General features: G+C 42.9%; 1 protein-coding gene across 1 annotated transcript in view; it reads right to left on the minus strand.

Annotated features, from left to right (window-relative positions):
* Positions 1-16,253, minus strand: part of QRFPR (pyroglutamylated RFamide peptide receptor) — a 33,976-nt gene extending 17,723 nt beyond the window's left edge. The window contains exon 1 of the mRNA XM_063136111.1: positions 15,914-16,253. Within this exon, the coding sequence (XP_062992181.1) occupies positions 15,914-16,253 (340 nt within the window). The remainder of the gene's footprint in view (positions 1-15,913) is intronic.
* Between the last annotated feature and the right edge of the window lie 2,190 nt (positions 16,254-18,443).

Consider the following 18,443-nt stretch of genomic DNA (forward strand, 5'->3'; position numbering starts at 1 on the left):
AATGGAGTTGTGCAAATATGGCCTCACGCTTGCTAGTACTGTCATTGAAACCCCGTATCTGTTTCAACTACATGCAGATGCTTCTGTGCAGTACTTTTGCAGAACGGCTGAGTAAGTGGCTTTTTTTTCTAATTCATAATTTCTCTTTTCTCTTTTCTCAGACAGTTTTATTGGTCTGAATCAGTCAGTGTGACAGCAGGCTGCAGTTTTCTGGTGTAAAGTAATGCTAAGTCTAATAAAATAAACAGTTTGCACATTTAATTCAGCCATTTTCAAGACGTTTTCTCCTTGAGCACCTTCCCACTACAGCCACATTGCATATATTTCATTTCCTCATGATCGATATGCTTCAAGTTTTACAATGTTGGGAAGGATGCAGAATTGTATTAGCATTTAGCAGGCTAAGATCTTATGAGGGTTTAAAGGCAGTGCAGTCATGTTTACTCAGAAGTAAGTCCCACTATGTTCAATGGGACCTAATGGCCTGTTTAGACAACATGCTAAGCCATGATGGTTAAGCATTTTGAACTAAACATTATAGTTCCCATAATACAGTATAGTTGACTTCCAAAAGCTGAGAGGATATGAAAAGTCTTTTTTTTCCAGATGATTTTGTTGCAGAGGGTCAAATTAGAAAGCTTAGAGGGGGCATTCTGATACATATTGCCTAGTAGCAACATAATATGTCTGCCTTAAAAAGCAGTTTGCCACAATTTATAAACTGGTTCAAAGATTTATGATTTTAGCTGAGGGTGAAAAAAACTGGTATACAATTTAAAGCACTTTAAATCTATCATCACTTTCTTCCAGAAAAAAAGGATACCCAACATAGAGAAATATTATTTAATGTATTGTGTTAAAAGAACTGTTCTATTGTGTAAGAAGATGGTATGACTGGGGGGGGGGAATCATGGGCAGAACAAATCCTGTAATCATATTAGTCAAGGATCAGAGATTGACTGATTTATTAAAACATTTGTATCCCACCCTATATCACTGGGATCTCTGGGCAGCGTACATATAATATCAGAACAATGTAAACATAAATAATATATCGCTGCAATGCCAGCTGAATAGCTCCCAAATTCCACACAGAACACATGCCCCCAAAATACAGAAACAGCATAGAAAAGACAAACATGCCCCTAGCATGCCATAGTTTCTCACTTGTGAACTTTTAAGTGCGTGTGGCACTAGAGGTATATACCTCCATGCCCAGTGCCCTATACCAACAATTCCTCCAGTATTTTTACCCTCAGCCTTTAAATCTTGAAACCTGACAAATCAGACTTCCACGCATTTCTCAACGTATGCTGAAAGTCTGAAGTGCTGAAGCAATAATTTACACTCATTTCTACTAATCTCCTTTCTTAGACACGTACGCCTCCGGAGGCAAAGATACTGAATCTCCATTGGCAACAGAAAGGAGTTATTTTGCTGTTCATATCATTCATGCCTAAGGTACAATCCTATATTCAAGATCTGTCAGTTGAGGAAAGATGAAGAGGTGGTATGCCAGACATATTTCTGGTATAGATCAGTGGCACAGCACATGGTTTCCATACAGAAGCTCCCAGGTTCAGTCTCCAGTCTGAGTCATCAGCATCTCCAGGTATGGATTGGAAGACATCTCTGTCTGAAACTCTGAAGAACCACTGAGCTGAATGGACCAGTGAGCTGGAAGACCAAGGTGATGACTCAGTTTATAAAGCAGTTTCCTATGTTTCTTCTTTTCTGCTTTCAGAAACTTTCTTTGTATGCCTGATTTGGATTGTTGCACTACCCATGGTTTGACTAGCAGACAATGAAGCAAACCATTTTTATCTTCTCAATCCCTGTCATTTGTTTTCTCAATTTCCCTCATCCTTCACCAACTTCCTCACTGTATCCTAAATGCCTTTGTGAGGCTGTAGTACTGGTATGTAAAGTGGTTAGGTTTTTGGTTTTTTTATCGCTTTTATCTTCCATCACTGTAGCCTAGTGAAATAAGCCATGAATAATCTACAATTCTGGATTCATACATAATGATAACCCATGGTTTAAACAAGCCAGAGTTCATAACCCAAACAACAAGCCATGGGTTTTCTTTCTGGGTTGTTCATGGTTAACACACATCATGACAACACAGAATTCTACAACCCATACGTTGGTTAGCATTATGTGCAAACCAGGCCAACATTGGGAAGTGCAAAAGCAAGGAAAACCCCGTGGGGGAGTAAAAAGAAGCCAAAGGCAAAGGTAGAACCAGGCGATCTTCAAAACAGAATATTTACAAAAGTTTATTTACAGTGCCAAGGTGCCGCCTACGCGTTTCGAACGCAAACTGCACTCTTCCTCAGGGCTGTTATCTAAAATATAATATAAAAAAGTCCTTTGAATCATAATATTTACAAATAGAGGCGTTTTACAAGTTTATGTACCTAAAAATACTTTAAAAAAACTTATGTATATCCAGACATATAAATTGTAATCAAAAGGTGTAATACATCATCATTCAGTTAATTAAAGTATATATACAAAAATATACCAACCAGGAGTAAATATCTATGTTACAAATGCAAACATCAGAGTTTACTTACAGAGTTTGTTAAGTTGTCTGCAGAACACTGCTAGACTGACATACTAAAGGAGGTGAGATTTATAGGGACCTTTTGATTACAATTTATATGTCTGGATATACATAAGTTTTTTAAAGTATTTTTAGGTACATAAACTTGTAAAACACCTCTGTAAATATTATGATTCAAAGGACTTTTTTATTTATATTATATTTTAGATAACAGCCCTGAGGAAGAGCGCAGTTTGCGTTCGAAATGCGTAGGCGGCACCTTGGCACTGTAAATAAACTTTTGTAAATATTCCGTTTTGAAGATTGCCTGGTTCTACCTTTGCCTTTGGCTTCTTTTTACTCCAACATTGGGAAGTGCCTTCTTATGCAATTATCTTGTTAAATATAACAAAATTCTAACATAGATGGAATTTCTACTAAGAAAAGTCATGCTAGATTAGACTAAAAAATTGAATCCATCCAGCATTGTATTCCTACAGTACAGCGGCCAATTTTCTTTTATCTGTCCTGAATCTCTCACTGTTCAGCTTGGGTGATCCTGGGTTCTAGTATTAAGAGAGGGGGACTAAGAATTCTCCCTATACACTTATACCATGCATAACTTTATGCACCTCTATATGTCCCCCCTTACTTGTCTTTTATCTAACCAAAAATATTTCTTCTATATACATAAGTTTATTGATTAGCAGTCCCATTTATCAGATTTCATGCTTTTCGATGACCACTGAACCACTCTCTGCAGCCTAACCACTCCCTAACCACCTGCCATCAGGCAGAATCATCCAGTCCTCTGGCCGCTCCTTCATACATGCCAGCATCCTCAGTGGCCCAGACTGTGGGTGGTGGTCATTGCCAAAGCTGCAGCAGCTGGTTTTTAACTTTTTAAACTTTGGGGGGAAAGAAAAAAGTGCATTTGCTTTAATGCACATTTTTGGCTGTTTTTAATATTTTTGTGTTTTTCCCAAATCAAAACAATCTGATTCCAGTATTTCAGGGGACGACGACGACACAGCCCTACAGGCTTACAGGCTACTACAATGGCTAAATGTGTCTTCAACTATTCTAATTTCTGGCATGGTCTTTGGAGTGTTTTGCTAGTCTACTGGAAGTTCATTTAACAGGAGTCATTGATCTTCTTTTCAATCACCTCATTTAGATCGATGTAGCTTTTATGCTAAACCTTGCCTTTTTGGCATGAGCTTCACACAGCTGTCTGGTTAAGCCTTCCTTTATTCTTCCCCACCCCCACCCCCTCTATGACCTTACATTTTAAGGAAAAAAGCATTTGGTCCCACTGCAGAAACAGAAAGGTTAAACTGCTAATCCTTCAATGAAGTTTAAGTAATTAAGCCCTACTCTGCAGAGTCAGTCATTTACTATTCCTAGTGTGCAACGGATGGCATTTGCAACCCATTAAATGTAAATGGAGAAATATTTATTTTATTCCCTGACTTGAGGGCAAGAGACAAGCCAATTATCCAGCTGTAGACAGCATACTTAAAACTCTCCCACGGGTGCTAAAATGAAGCTGAGCCTTCAGTTTGTACAGATAGGTAGAGTGACACAAAAGTTATGTTCAAAATATCAGCCATAAAGCATTTTAGGGTTAGACGATAACCCATTACCCAATAAAGTATGAAACAATGGGGAAAACAAACAAAAAACTTACACAAGCCAGCCAGACCCAAAATCCACTGAAATGCAAGAGAAAAATAGAAGATATTTCGATAAAGGTTGGTAATCTCATCAGTATATAGTAAATCAAATAAATAGTTAAACAAAATGACATACTGTTCTTAAATTACATTTAAGAACACAAGACTAGGAAGTACTCGACATGATTAGGAATTATTACATGCAAATGATTGTTTAAAACAACTATATAAATATCAAACATTTCAGCAAAGATCTGCTCATTATATGTAAAACTCTGCCATCAGCCTTTCCCAACCTGCTACCCTACAGATTTATTTATTTCCTTCAAAACTATTTTGCGTCCATCTCTAAGGTCAAAGGCTCTCGTGGCTGGCTAGGGTTGGGCCAGGTTGGAGGAGGTTGCCCTACATTTTGCTCTCTTTTTCTATCTTTGCCAGTTTTGCTCACTTAACAAAATTCTATTATTCCAATGCACCTGGACAAGTCCCATAACATATGCTATCACTGAAGAAAATCAGGGAGAATATTTCCAAGTACAGGAGGAATCCAGTTATCTCTTAATATTGCAATCTTATGCATGTTTACTCAGAAATAAGCCCCACTGTGTTCAACTGGGCTTGTTCTCAGGTCATTGTCCATCGGATTGCAATCTAAGGGCTTCTCTACCCCAAGCTTTTTATCCCACAACTTTACTGGGGCTTCTGCTTCCAGATTCTTTCCACGTTTAAGATTGGCCCTTTAAACGAACTTCCTCTCCCCCCCCCCTCAGATTTCCTTTATCAGCAAGTTGTATATGTTTCCTTATAGTGCTAGATAGTGCTGTGGTTATTATGGAACTCATTCATTAGATGTTGAGAATCAAATCACAATATTTAAAAAGCTCATTATCCCCTTTAGAAATAAAGCTGTGGGAATGGTCATCAAGCACTGGAGAGGTCCTAGATGTCAATATTGTCATGTAAAGACCCACAAACTTCTGTGAGTAACCAATCTCAATCACAGGATAAAAGCCTCACTGGAGAAGCCCTGAGTCTCTGTAATACTGACACTCCCAAGTTGCACATCAAGGCAAACCAGAGCATGGTCATCAGGAATGTACTCTGTGCTCACATAAGCTGAATTTTTACTTCCAAATGAGTTAGATATGCATACACATAATCCCACCAAAGCAATTTGCTTTTAGAAATGGCTCAAACATTAAAGCACCTCAGGGAGTTCGATCTTGTTTAAGAGAGTAAAAGACATAAGCAATCACAAACATTTTAGCACTATAGCCACTGTGGATAATACATTTAGTTCTAACAGATTTCAATCATATGAGGGGAACACTGGGCAGCAAAAGACACTAAAAGCACAGTGTCTTCAATATGCACAAGATAAGCATATGCTGTGTTCATGCACACAGAAGCAAACGAGATCTCAGTTTTTAGTTGTCATCAATAAACCCCTTTCCCCACTTTGTCATCTTTTGCCACCTAGCAACTGTATTCAGTTATGACTATTAAAGATATACTTAATTCCATTATTATTAGCTCTGACAACACTAAACAGTGGTTTGACTCTACATGAACAAATTCAGTGTTTGCATGCCCCCGCCCCCACCCCCACCCTCAATTTCCCTCTCACTTCCAATTTAGGCCTGAGCCTATGGGAGCTCAGCCACAAATCTATTTCCTAGTGCCCCAGATCCCCAGAGCTTTGAGTGTCCATTAGTGCCAGTCTTTTAAACTAAAGTCTTTTCTTAGCATAATTGACATGTAGGGAGTGATTTTCCAGGGGAATTGTAGTGTGGGGCGGGGCAGAGTTAACCATCCCCACCCCATTTGGTGGCTGAGAAGTGCAGGCAGAGGCAGGTACAGGCCTTCAACCCGTCCGCTTTTGGAGGCTTCCCGGAACTTTCCAAGAACCCTAAGCAGAAGATGGTCAAGCAGGCCATGGAGAGCTGCAGCTTTAAGGCAGCCCTGGCCTGCATCAGGGGTGAGAGTGAGAGAGAGGCAAAAAGAAAATAATTTATTTCATTTTAAAGTTACCTCACTGGCCTAGCACCAGCCTACATTGCAGGGTGAGAAGGGAGAAATGAAACAAATTTAATTTGTTTAAAAATTAACTCACAGGCCTAGCACTGGCCTACTACTTTAAGATGATTACTTCACAGACATATATCTTACAGGGTCTGAGCAACGCTGGTTATATCAGCTACTCTCTCTATACAAGGCAATTAAGGATAGGGGGGAACCTTTTCCCATTAGCTTGCGATGATCTGGGGCAGGGGCAAATTAATTGACATATTGGGTGGCTTTACCTCCAGAGCAATTTAAAGAAATCCTAGTAATTATTTCTACATCTGCTATATATATAAATAAATCAACATATGCAAATTTTATGCAGATTTGTGTCCTAGCAGCCCATGCCCAGAATCCTTTAAGAGCCTAGCAACACTCCTTGCAATCCAAGTTTACGGGCAACTGATGGTTACCTAGGGTGACCATATTTTAGAAACCGAAAAGGAGGACAAAGTGGCCGCCCCAAGGCATGCCCACCAACATGCCCAGCCCGCAAGGGGGCGTGCCCACCCAAACATGGCCTTGGTCACAAATCTGACTTCACAAAATCTAGTACAGCAAACAAGCATTCAGAAAGAGTATAAACTACTATTAGCCTGCAAACATTAGCCATGGAACAAAATGGACTAAAAGGTAGCACCTCTTAGCTTGCTTCAACTTCAACAAGACATAACAGTAAAAAACAGTAAAAAAAAAAAACACCAAAAAACAGCTGGTGGCTACTGCAGCTGGTGGTGGTGACGGTGGCGGCTACTGCTGCTGCTGGCTGGTGCTGCAGCTGACTTCTATCCACGCCTCTGCTTGGTCGACGTCACTCTGTCGCTCAAGCAGAGGCCCGGCCGGAAGGCTGGGAGAGCCTTAAAGCGCGTGTTTCACTAATCTTCCTGAAATTTACATGTGCCAGAAAGAGATGTTGGTTTTACATAACCTGAAAATTTCAAGAAGGTTAGTGACAGAATGAGGGAAGGAGGGCAGTTTAAAGTAGAAAAGGGGAGAAATCCTTCCGCTAAAGTGTTTGTTAAAAAAAAACCTTGGTTTGTTAAAAAAAAAAACTTGCCGATTTTTTTTGTCCACCCTTTATTGCTAATGAAAGCCTATGGAAGCTCATAACGTGGCACTCAGAATGTTGAGGGGGAGGGGAGGGGAGGGGAGGGGGAGGAGGGAATAACTGCCATCTGCTGGATTAAAAGCAGAAGCAGCAAGCAGCTATGCATTTCTGTGACATGTGTGTGTTTGTGGTCAAGCAATCCCCTCAGCATGACTAGACCCTCAGTGAATCATAGAATAGCAGAGTTGGAAGGGGCCTACAAGGCCATCGAGTCCAACCCCCTGCTCAATGCAGAAATCCACCCTAAAGCATCCCTGACAGATGCTTGTCCAGCTGCCTCTTGAATGCCTCTAGTGTGGGAGAGCCCACAACCTCCCTAGGTAACTGATTCCATTGTCGTACTGCTCTAACAGTCAGGACGTTTTTCCTGATGTCCAGCTGGAATCTGGTTTCCTTTAACTTGAGCCCGTTATTCTGTGTCCTGCACTCTGGGAGGATCGAGAAGAGATCCCAGCCCTCTTCTGTGTGACAACCTTTTAAGTATTTGAAGAGTGCTATCATGTCTCCCCAAACTATGGAATTGAATAGGAGTGAAACTTTAGTTCATAAGCAGGCCTGGCTTTCCTTGAGGGCAGAGAGTTTTGCTGCCTGAAGTCTAAGAAGCAGACTCTACCTAGTTCTTGACTCCCTTTTGAGAGAAGAGACCTCTTTTCTCTGTTGGAACATGTTTTTCCTTGGCTTTGAGACTATTTTGGGCTATCTTTTCCCAAGGCCAGCTTCTCTGATCCAGGCACCTGGTTTGTCCGCTATTTGATTTTGCTCACTGATGAAGGTTGAGCTTCACAGCACTTTTCATTTTAAAATGAGCTATAATAATTAACACAGTAAAGAGTAACTTATTCTAATATAGAATATTTTCCTGATTCATCTTGTTTGCTTCCAGAATTAATCAGGGATTTTTTAATTCCAGTAGAACAATTTTTCAAGCTGTCTCCAAATACAGACACAAAACATGAGGCATGTTTATATCTGGACACTGGCTATTGAAAAGTTCAAATGAGTAGCATCAGAGCATAACTTCTGGGGCTCATTTATTAATTAGAAAAGTCGGTTCAACACATAACACTAGCTATGATTTTATATTGGATGGCAACATGGTATAACATCCTGGCTGACACAGGCTTAATTGTCAACTGTATAATATCTGGTCATCCACTACACAAAGCCATGAAATTCATTAAACCTACAGTTTACAAAACAACATTAAGGCTCTAGAGTGTTCCCCAACCTGCTGCCCTCCAGATGTTTGAGATTACAAATCCCAGCATTCCTGACCATCGGATATGCTGACTTGCAATGATGGGTGTTGTTGTTCAATATCTTTGGAGGGCACCAAATTGAGGGAGGGCTGGTCTAAAAGAGAGAGAGAGAGAGAGAAGTCAGTGGCCCTAAGTTGTTTGTCATCAGTTTTCCACAACCCCATAGTCACCTCTGCATATCATATTCTCCATGCTATCCTCATCTGCGTTGGGAGAATAAGAATTTCATTTGCACTTTCTGCCTCCTTAGAGAGGATGTGGGGTTAAGGCTTGTCGTCCTTAACACCCAATTTCCCTGCTTTTTGGTGCTTGGTTGAAAGCTCTAGAGCCTTTGCATTGCTTTGTAAAGCAATTTGTTTTTGGAGAGCATTCTCAGGCTATTTGAAAGCTGCTGCAGCCATGGTTGCTTAATCAAAACACCAAAGGACTAGCTTCCAGGCAAGTATGTTTAGGATTGCAGTGTCCTTCTTTTATTCCTCCTTTGCTTTCCCGTTCCTTTGTTTCACATCAGTTCCCTCTGATGTGTTTGCAACTGCTGCTAATCCTTATCTCCTCCAAGATGCCTTTATTCTTAAAAGCAGCCGAAGACCATTTAACCAAATTAAAACAGAAATGATAGCTGTGTTGGGCCATGACAGGGGTGGGGAACAACAGTTGGACAAAACTTTTATTCAGACCAACCAAAGTTCCACAAAAATGTGCAAGCTTTTGAGTTCTTATTCCTCTGTTGGTAAAAAAAGAAAATCTTCTTCCTCCCAGTTTTTTTTTTTTTTTTTAATGTGCAGTTGGACACAAAATGTGGAGTTGGGGAAAAATGTGCAGATGGAAAAAGTGGTGAAAAAAATAAGACGTGTTATGTGTATGTGTTCATTAAGAATTTCACAATAGTCAAAGTCAGGGATGGCATGTAACACAAATTATATAAGGATGCAGGTGAAAGAGCCTTTGATGGTGTGACTGATGTTGTTGAGTCCTGTGACAGTGTTGCCTGAATAGATGTGGGGGCAGAGTTGGCACTTGGGTCTATTGCATGGTCTGGGCCCTCTGTCTGTGTCTCTGTCCTGTGTACTATTGCTGGTTAGCATCTGCTTCAGGTTGGGAGGTTGTCTGTAGGCCAGGACTGATCTGCCTCCCAAGGCTTGTGAGAGAGAAGTGTTTGTGTTGATGATGGGTTGGAGTTCACTTCTCTTGGTCTGTTGTCCTCCCTGGGTATCCATATGGCCCTGTCAATCTGTCTTTAAGTTTAAGGTGCTAACAGGGTTGGTGATAATCTGTCCAGTCATGAAAGAGAAATAATGTGCTTGGCTTGGGTGGGGGCAAGGGGGTGTCTGACAGGAAATTTGTGCAGTTGGAAAATGTGCTTTAAAAAAAAAAACCTGTTTCCTCCAGTGGTAGATTCCACCCTACATTGTATTTTCCAAAGCGCATAACCTCCCCCCAGGCCCAGAGACAGCCTTTCTGTCTGTGGTGGTGGTGGGGAATAAAAAATCCAGTTAGGTCATTTTGGTTAGTCTTAATGAAGGCATTGCCCGACTGTGGATTCCTCCCTTAACAAAGAAGAAAACAAGGAGAGAAGGAGCATGTAGTATACTGGCTCACCGAGGGTGAACTGCCCGAAGGCACATGGTACTTCCTGAGGGCAACCTCCTTAAAAAGAATACGGTATGAAGTATTCCAACTTTTCCTGTAGCAAACTACTTCACCGTCTTCATCCACTGCCCTTCCACCTTCCCCCCCCCCCCCCGCTTTTTTCTGTATTTTCTCAACTTGTATTCACCTTGTGATCCTAGGCCCTTTTAACATGTACTGCTGCCAAGCTGGGTCTCCCACATCTTATAGTTGGGTCATTTTTCTGGGTTTTTTGTACCTAAATGCAAGATTTTACATTTATCTCTATTGAATCTCATCTTATTAGATTCAGCCCAGGATTGCATCCTGTCTAGATCCTTTTGAATCTCAATCCTGTCTTCTATAGTGTAGGCCATCCCTCCTAGTTTTGTGATCTGCAAATTTGATAAGCAACCCCTCTACACCCTCATCCAAGTCATTCATTCATATATATATATATATATATATATATATATATATATATATACACACACACACACACACACACACACACACACACACGTCAAACAGCACAGGCCTAGGACAGAGCCCTGCAGCACTCCACTCAAGGCCTCTTTTCAGGAGGATGCTGAGCCATTAATTAGCACTCACTAAATGTGTTTGCTCAGCCAGTACTGGATCAAAACTTAGTCAGTGAGTACAAATTAATAGCTCAGCATCTTGTAAACAAAAAAAGCTGCATTTTTTGAATTTTAAAAAAATAATGTGGGGCCGGTTGCACCACTTTTTAAACTGATTTATATTCACAGCTGTGAGTTTGTGCTGTTGCAGGAGATGCTGTGGGAAAACAGGTCTGACTCGTGAGCAAAGTCCTGAATAGATATAAGAGCATTAGAATTTGCAAATCAATTAAACCGACAATATTCTAGCATAGCCTGGTGGCTCAGGTCACCTAACAGCAATTTATTATTGCCTCTCCAGGCATCATCTGAAAGGCTGGAAAGTGCTGCAGTCAGTACATCTTTCATAGCAGGATGCAGTCGAATTAATGGCAGAAATCATAGGTTGAGAAGACTGTCAAACAGGGATGTAGAGCAGAAGAAGAGGGGGGGTCTTGGCTTCTGCCCCCATCACTGAGCTGTCAGTTTTGGAAATGGACTTTGAGAGACAAAGGTGATCCTTCCAAGAATAAGGTGACATTTGTCATAAGGAGTCTAAGAGTACAAGAGGGTTTTAACAAAGGATTAAAAGCCAGGGAAAACATTTACATATTATCTACTAAGTCAAAGGCATAGAGGTGTTAAATGTTCAGTGTTTACTAATGACCCAAGTTTGGATGACTTTCTATTATGGGAAGCTAGAAGCAAGGCAGAGTTCCTGGATATAAAGACTGGCTTTAACACAATAACTTTAACATGGAATGCAATACATTAACTTTTTTTTTGTTTTTTAAAAAATATTTTGCAGTTATACCCTCCCCAAGAATTTTCTCCATCCTCCATATTCTTGACCTCCCAGTTCCTCTTTTTTGAAATGCAACAGCTTAGTAATGTTGATGAGGGCAGAAGTCAAAGCATCAACTAAATTTATTTATTATTTATTTATTATTGCAGGTATATCCCACCTTTTTTCCTCCAAGGAACCCAAGGCAGCATACATAATCCTCCTCCTCTCCGTTTTATCCTCACAACAACAACTCTGTGAGGTAGGTTGGGCTGAGGGGCTGTGATTGGCCCAAAGTCACTCCATGGGTTTCCATGGCCAAGTGAGGACTAGAACCCGGATCTCCCAATTCCCAGTCCAACACTTTAGCCACTACACCACAATGGCTCTCTGTGATCTCCTCTTTTATGTGACACTCTTTTCACATATACTATTTCTGTATTTATTACCAATGTATTTCAGCTTAAAGTTCTTACTGCCAGTAATGATGCTGTAGGAGAAGGCATTTCAACCTTTTAGAATGGGGGAGGGGAGGGATGCTCAAAAGTTGGGGAACTACCAACAATCATCACTCAGGGTTATCTGGGGAGCAGGCTGGATTTGGCCCTCAGGACCAAGGTTTGGCAACCCTGCTCAAAAGCAATGATTCTCCAACTTTCTACCTTAAGGGAATCTTAATGACCATTGGAGCCCTGCACACTTTTGAGTGGAAGTTCAGCATATGTGTGTAGGTTGTGCATGAGAATGTACAGGAAGAAGTTCATACTTGCAAATGGCACAATGGAAAATTGCCTAATATGCATAGGAACATTTTCCAAGACATTTTCTGGAAGAGATTCAAATTTTCTGGAAAACTCACATCACTAGTGGTGGCTTGAATTGTATATATGTGGAAAGAGGCTGCTATATTATGTTGGGGGAGAAAGGGACCATGTACTTCTAAAGTGGGTATAATTGTGATTGAACAATATGAATATGGTATACGTTTGTTATAGAACAATGATTACAATTGTTTAGCCGGTGGAATTATTATTCGTTGACGAGATCTCCAGATTGTATCCCATTTCACTGCTTAGTCAAAACCAACTTAAAGCCAAAATTTCCTCCGTTGAAATAACATTTCATATTCATGGATGGCAGCTGAATTCTTTGTCCAGCCTGTAATGTGACACACGAGTCTTCCCAAAAAATCTCTAACCACAAAAGCTTCCATGTGGCTTCTTTTGTTTTTTCTTATTACACCCAAACAAAAGCTTCCATGTGGGAGACAAAATAAATCTCTAACCAAAAATATATCAGGCTTCTATTGGGGTTGTTGTTTTCTTACTGCCCTGAGAAAAGCATCAGTGTGGGAGACAGTTATACCTACTTTATAAGTACATGGTTACTTTCTTTATCTTTTGTAATAGACTTTATTTTGGGAACTTCTGCTTTGTGTTATCATGGGAGGAGTCAGGATGCCTTGTGTACATGGACTTGAATATTCCTAAATTCAGGAAAGCTTTCACTCTGGCCAGGTTTAACGTTCTACCTTCAGCCCTTTTGGATGGAAGGTTTGGAAATGTACCCTACCAAGAACGGATATGTCCCTGTGAGATGGGTAAAGTGGAAACAGTAGGCCATGTTCTGCTGTATTGTTCCTTTTATCAAGATCTACGCCAAACATTTATAACCTCTATCTTGCAGCGAATTCCCGGTAGATCAGATGAATATTACATAAAACATCTTCTATCAGATCAGAATCCTCAGGTTACTCTAAAAGTGGCCAGTTTTTGTGCGGCTGCCATAAGCCGACGGAAATTAATGTTGAAGAATTTTATTGCACCTTAGACTAAGGCTGAGACTGCCGCGTTTTATGGATTTTATGTATGTATTTTATTGTATATTGGGGGTTTTATGGATTTTATGTATGTATTTTATTGTATATTGGGGGTTTTAAGATTATTGTGATGATGTTTTCTGTTGTGCTGGTCTATGACTGAAATAAACAAACAAACAAACTTGTATACATGGAGTGCTGTCGAGAAAGATGGGACTGAACTTGAAAACTAGGGGAGGGTTTTTTTTTATGGGAGCTCTGCATCTGCCTAGTCTTAGCTCCCCCTGCTGTTACCCTTGACTCCACCTACAGTGCTGTTATCTGCCCTGCCCTCCACTCTACCAGCAGCAATGGGCACCGGCCCCCACTGATCATGGTTCAACAAGCAACACAGGGGTTATGCCCTTTGGAGTGCAAGTCTATTGGAAGTACTAGCAATCATTTCAAACTGTGATCTGGGCACAAGGTAGTTTCAGCTCTTTAACAGACTTTAAATGCAAGAAACTACAGACATTATTGTCTCTGATTTTCTAATACACCATTCAAATATATACACATATACACCATCCAACAATCAATTCCATGAGCATTCTGATGTGCACAATTCTGATGTGCACAAGGACTTTCCTTGAATGGGCACCTCCTTGTCTCATTAGTGCATGCCTGTGAGAAGTGTATCATTATAATGCATCTGCCTATGGGCAGATGCTCCCATTTCAGATATTCAGGTGGATGTCTGGGGGACAGCTTTGTAGCCATAACAATATAAAGGGTGCAATGCTGTGCATATTTAGACAGGAAAAAGTCCTACAACTCTCAGTATTCCCCAGCCAGAATGCTAGGACTTGTAGGACTTTTTTCTATCCATACATGCATAGGATTGCACCCTGGGGATAGGACTAATGGTACAAATCCACTCCCTCCTATGAAGATCTCTTTATTACATTTCTGTATCACCCAATTGCCAAAGATCTAATGCAATACACACTACTATTGCATCCCTAGTGTGAAAAGCTTGAAAGAGGATGATCTACCCTGGTTTTAATTAAAAAGAAATTGCTTGTAGACAACACACTTTTGGGGGGAATACATTACATCCCTGTACTCAGGGGGACTGCTGTAGTGTAATGTAGCAGTTGAGAAACAGATACAATCATGAAGTTTAAAAATGTCATGAACGTACTAGGTAGCTTTATGTAAGCCTCTCTCGCCTGTTGTACAGGATTATTGCAACGATAAGAAAATAATGTCTATGAACAGGACGTGCTTTGAACACTTAGTCGCTATTCAAATGGCTAAGTATTATTATCCAGCTTTGCAATTTTACTCTTGGGGTTTGCCTACATTTTTGCAGCACTTCTACCAATAAGGTGGAACCCATATAAAATCACACACATACCCATTAAAATGCAGCTCTATCTTAAATGTGACTTAAAATACTCACTTCTGTGGTGTCCTGGGCATAGCATCCTAAGTGAACTTCAATTTATTAGTTCACATTTTCCCAGCGGCAAGAGGGAGGCAGGCAGGCAAGCATATAGGTTCAGAGCTTGCGCATTTATGCACGTCACCCAGTGAACAATGGACTACTGCACCCATGGGCCCTTGCCAGCATCAAAGAAAGTAGCTACTCCAATTTTTCAACTCTCAGCATCTTAAAATCAGTAGACATTTGATATTTGAGAATGCTAAATATTAGTTTAAATGAACATGCTTTTGATGCATGTTCAGGACAGATGAGTTTGGCTGCCACAGTCTCTAAAGCTGGCACATATGTTTTTTTTAAAAAAAAAACAGCCCACCTCTATAGTCCATCTAGCATAATGCCATTATTAGGCCAAGGCAAAGATCACATTTTTCGTGATCTTTGAGTGGTCCTATTAAAGAAATTATACTTGATTTCTTTTGGATTTTGGTTGTTACAGCCAACAGGGCTGCCTTTGTTTTTAATATGCAAAAGATTGTTTCCATAGCTTAAAAGTTTTACAGGGGGAGGGGGAGGAAACCCAACCTTTTCCTTGGTTTGGGCAAACTCAGAGCATGAGTGCAGTGAATGGAATAAGGCGGGAGCTGGGCTTACACACCAGCTGATGCGCAAAACAGCTGCCTGGCAGGACAAGGTGAGACCCCACCAGTGAAGGCTGATGGCTCTGATTTCAGTGGGGCTGCGAATCCATTCTGGGTTTCAGCCAGAACTCTTAAGAAGCTATCCGAAGTTGAACTGGGTTTCAGTCAGAACCAGTCAGAACTCTAAAAGAGCTATCCACAGGGTTGAACCCATGCCCTAGAATAGGTTCAGCACCTTGGATAGCTCCTCTAGAATACTGGCTGGTTCTGACTGGACCCCAGGATGGCTTCACAGCCCCACAGAAATCGGAGCCAGCAGCCTCTGCCGGATCCCACCCAACCACGCTCCCCCTCACTCACCCCCCAACCAGTTGCTGGAGATGTTCTGCAGCATGGTGAAGGGGACGCAGAAGAAGGCGATGAGCAGGTCGCTGAGGGCCAGCGAGCAGATGAAGATGTTGGTGACGGTGCGCATGGCTTTGCGGCGGGCGACCACGTAGAGCACCAGGCCGTTGCCGAAGAGCGCCAGGGCGAAGATGAGCACGCAGGTGAGGACGAAGGCCAGCTTGGCGCGCCCGGGCAGTTCCGGGATGTAGACCAGCGGCTTCAGCCCGTAGAGCGCGATGAACTGCTCGCGCGTCACGTTGTTGTCCCGCAGGAGCTGCGCGAACTGCTCCGGGGTGATGTTCAGCGACCGCATCGCAAGGGCGGCGGCGGCGAGGCAGGCAGGTCAGCCTCCGATCCCGCGGGGCTCGGGCAGGCCCGGCCAAAACGGCCCTCTCCCGCGATGGGGTGTAGGATGAGCCAGGGGCATTTCCTTTTCCAGAGAAAGAAGAAGAAAATCCGGAGGCGTGAGCCAGAAACTTCTCCCGAAGAAGGCTGTTGGAGAACGAAGGGTCGGGCAAAGCGGGGGCAGGAAGAGCCTCAAGAAAGGAGCCGCCGGCCGCCTTGCTGCGCGCAGCCGGGGCAAAGGCACCGCACGCGGCGGGAGCTTGAAACTTTTCAGGCGGCGGCGAGCACCCCACGCGCCTCGCCCTCGACTCGACTCACAAGCTGGAAGAAGAAGTCTGCCCGCCGCAGTTCCCCCGCTCTCCATTGGAGACTTTAGTCGCGCCCAGAGCCAATCGTTGAAGCCGACTGGCGGCTCCTCTTTTTTCGGTTCCCCTCCCTTCAAAGTTTCAGAACAGCTGGGGGCCGTGCGGTGCCGTGCCGCGCTAACACGCACACGCGCGCACCCCCTCCGCGCAGTGGCTGGAGAGCGAGGGAGCCGAGCAGCTGTCGTCGGTGCTTTGGAGCGGGTTCCTGGCTCTCCATCAGCCGAGCAGCGCGACGCAGCGGGCTACGAAGCGACCCTACGGAAGAGTTCCAAGAGATGGTCTGTGGACGCGTGGGAAGGTGGCGCGGGCGGCGGCGGCTGCGAAGGATTCCTGCTGGGGAGCAGCAGAAACCAGAGGCGGGGCGTCAGGGCTATCGAAACGAAGGGTGGGCAACCTCCAGGTGTCGTTGGGCGACCTCCCCTGAATCTGTTTACCAAGGCCTCCGATCTATTCTCCGGTGCTCAGAGTGTAAATTGAGGGCCAGTGGAGTCTCCCCCTTAAGGTTAATTGTCATACAGGGGTGATTTTCAGGAGGAATTAAGCCCGTGGATATCAGCGGGGCTGTGAATCCATTCTGGGTTTCCGTCAGAACTCTAAAGGAGCTATCCAAGGTGAATCCTGCCCGGGTTCAGCACTTCGGATAGCTCCTCTAGCGTCTGGCTGAAATTCAGAGCGGATTCACAGCCCCACCGACACTGGAGCCACTAGCCTCTGCTGAATTGCGCATTCCTCCCCATTGTGCAACACACACACACACACCCTAAAATTGCCCTTGTGCATAGCAATTTCGTTTATCGCAAACTGCTTCCATTGATGCCAATTAGAAGGTTTTCTAAAGGTTAATTGCCAATCGGAAGTTTTCCAGGCTGGCTGCAGTTAACCCTCCCCTCCTTGTGCACTCTGTGGCCTCCACGTCAATTATGTTTAGATGGGAAACTTACCCCTAGAGCATTGGTGCTTTCTTCAGTTAAGGTACACACACACACACGCACACAGAGAGAGAGAGAGAGAGACAGAGAGAGAGAGAGAGAGAGAGAGAGAGAGAGAGAGAGTGATGTGGGGGAGGGGGAGAGATGAGTTTGGGGGGATGTGTTTATTGCCTTCCTTAATGGGTAAACAATATGAGCAGGAAGTCCTTCTCCAGGTGCTCCACAAGTATGTGTTAGATCCAAGTAATCTCTCTCTCTCTGTGTGTGTGTGTGTGTGTGTGTGTGTGTGTGTGTGTGTCGACCCTGTGCTGTGCCACATAGAGATTTGATACTTAGCGTGGAGCTTTCTGGGCTGTTCTGCTTGTATCTTCCTGTGTGTGCCAAACTATGTGTTTTGGTTTTGGGGGGGAAAGTTACAGGTTTCCGCCACATGGAAAGACAACCCCAGAAAATAGAGAACAGAGCCATCCTTCCACACGCATTGCCGTGTCATCTGTTCCCCGTTTTCTTTCAAGACTACTTCTATCCCATCCTTGCTACCCAGTTCTGGCCCCATCATTTCCCTCCTGCTGGTTTCCACCTCCAAACTCACCTGTCTCTTCGCTTCCACAAGATCTAGTGATGACCACCAATTTTTGGATGGCTTTAAAAAGGGCTTAGACTAATTTATGGAGGACAAGACTATCAATGATGGCTATAGTATCCTGAGGCAGTTTGCCTATGTATGCCAGTTTCTGGGGGACATGGGTGAGAGGTTGCTGCTGCACTTGCATCCTACCTATGGGTATCCTGTGGGCAGCTGGTTGGCCACTGTGTGAGCAGAATGCTGGACTACATGGACCCTTGGTCTGATCCAGCAGGGCT

This window comes from Elgaria multicarinata, chromosome 10 (assembly GCF_023053635.1).
Source record: "Elgaria multicarinata webbii isolate HBS135686 ecotype San Diego chromosome 10, rElgMul1.1.pri, whole genome shotgun sequence".
NCBI lineage: Eukaryota > Metazoa > Chordata > Lepidosauria > Squamata > Anguidae > Elgaria > Elgaria multicarinata.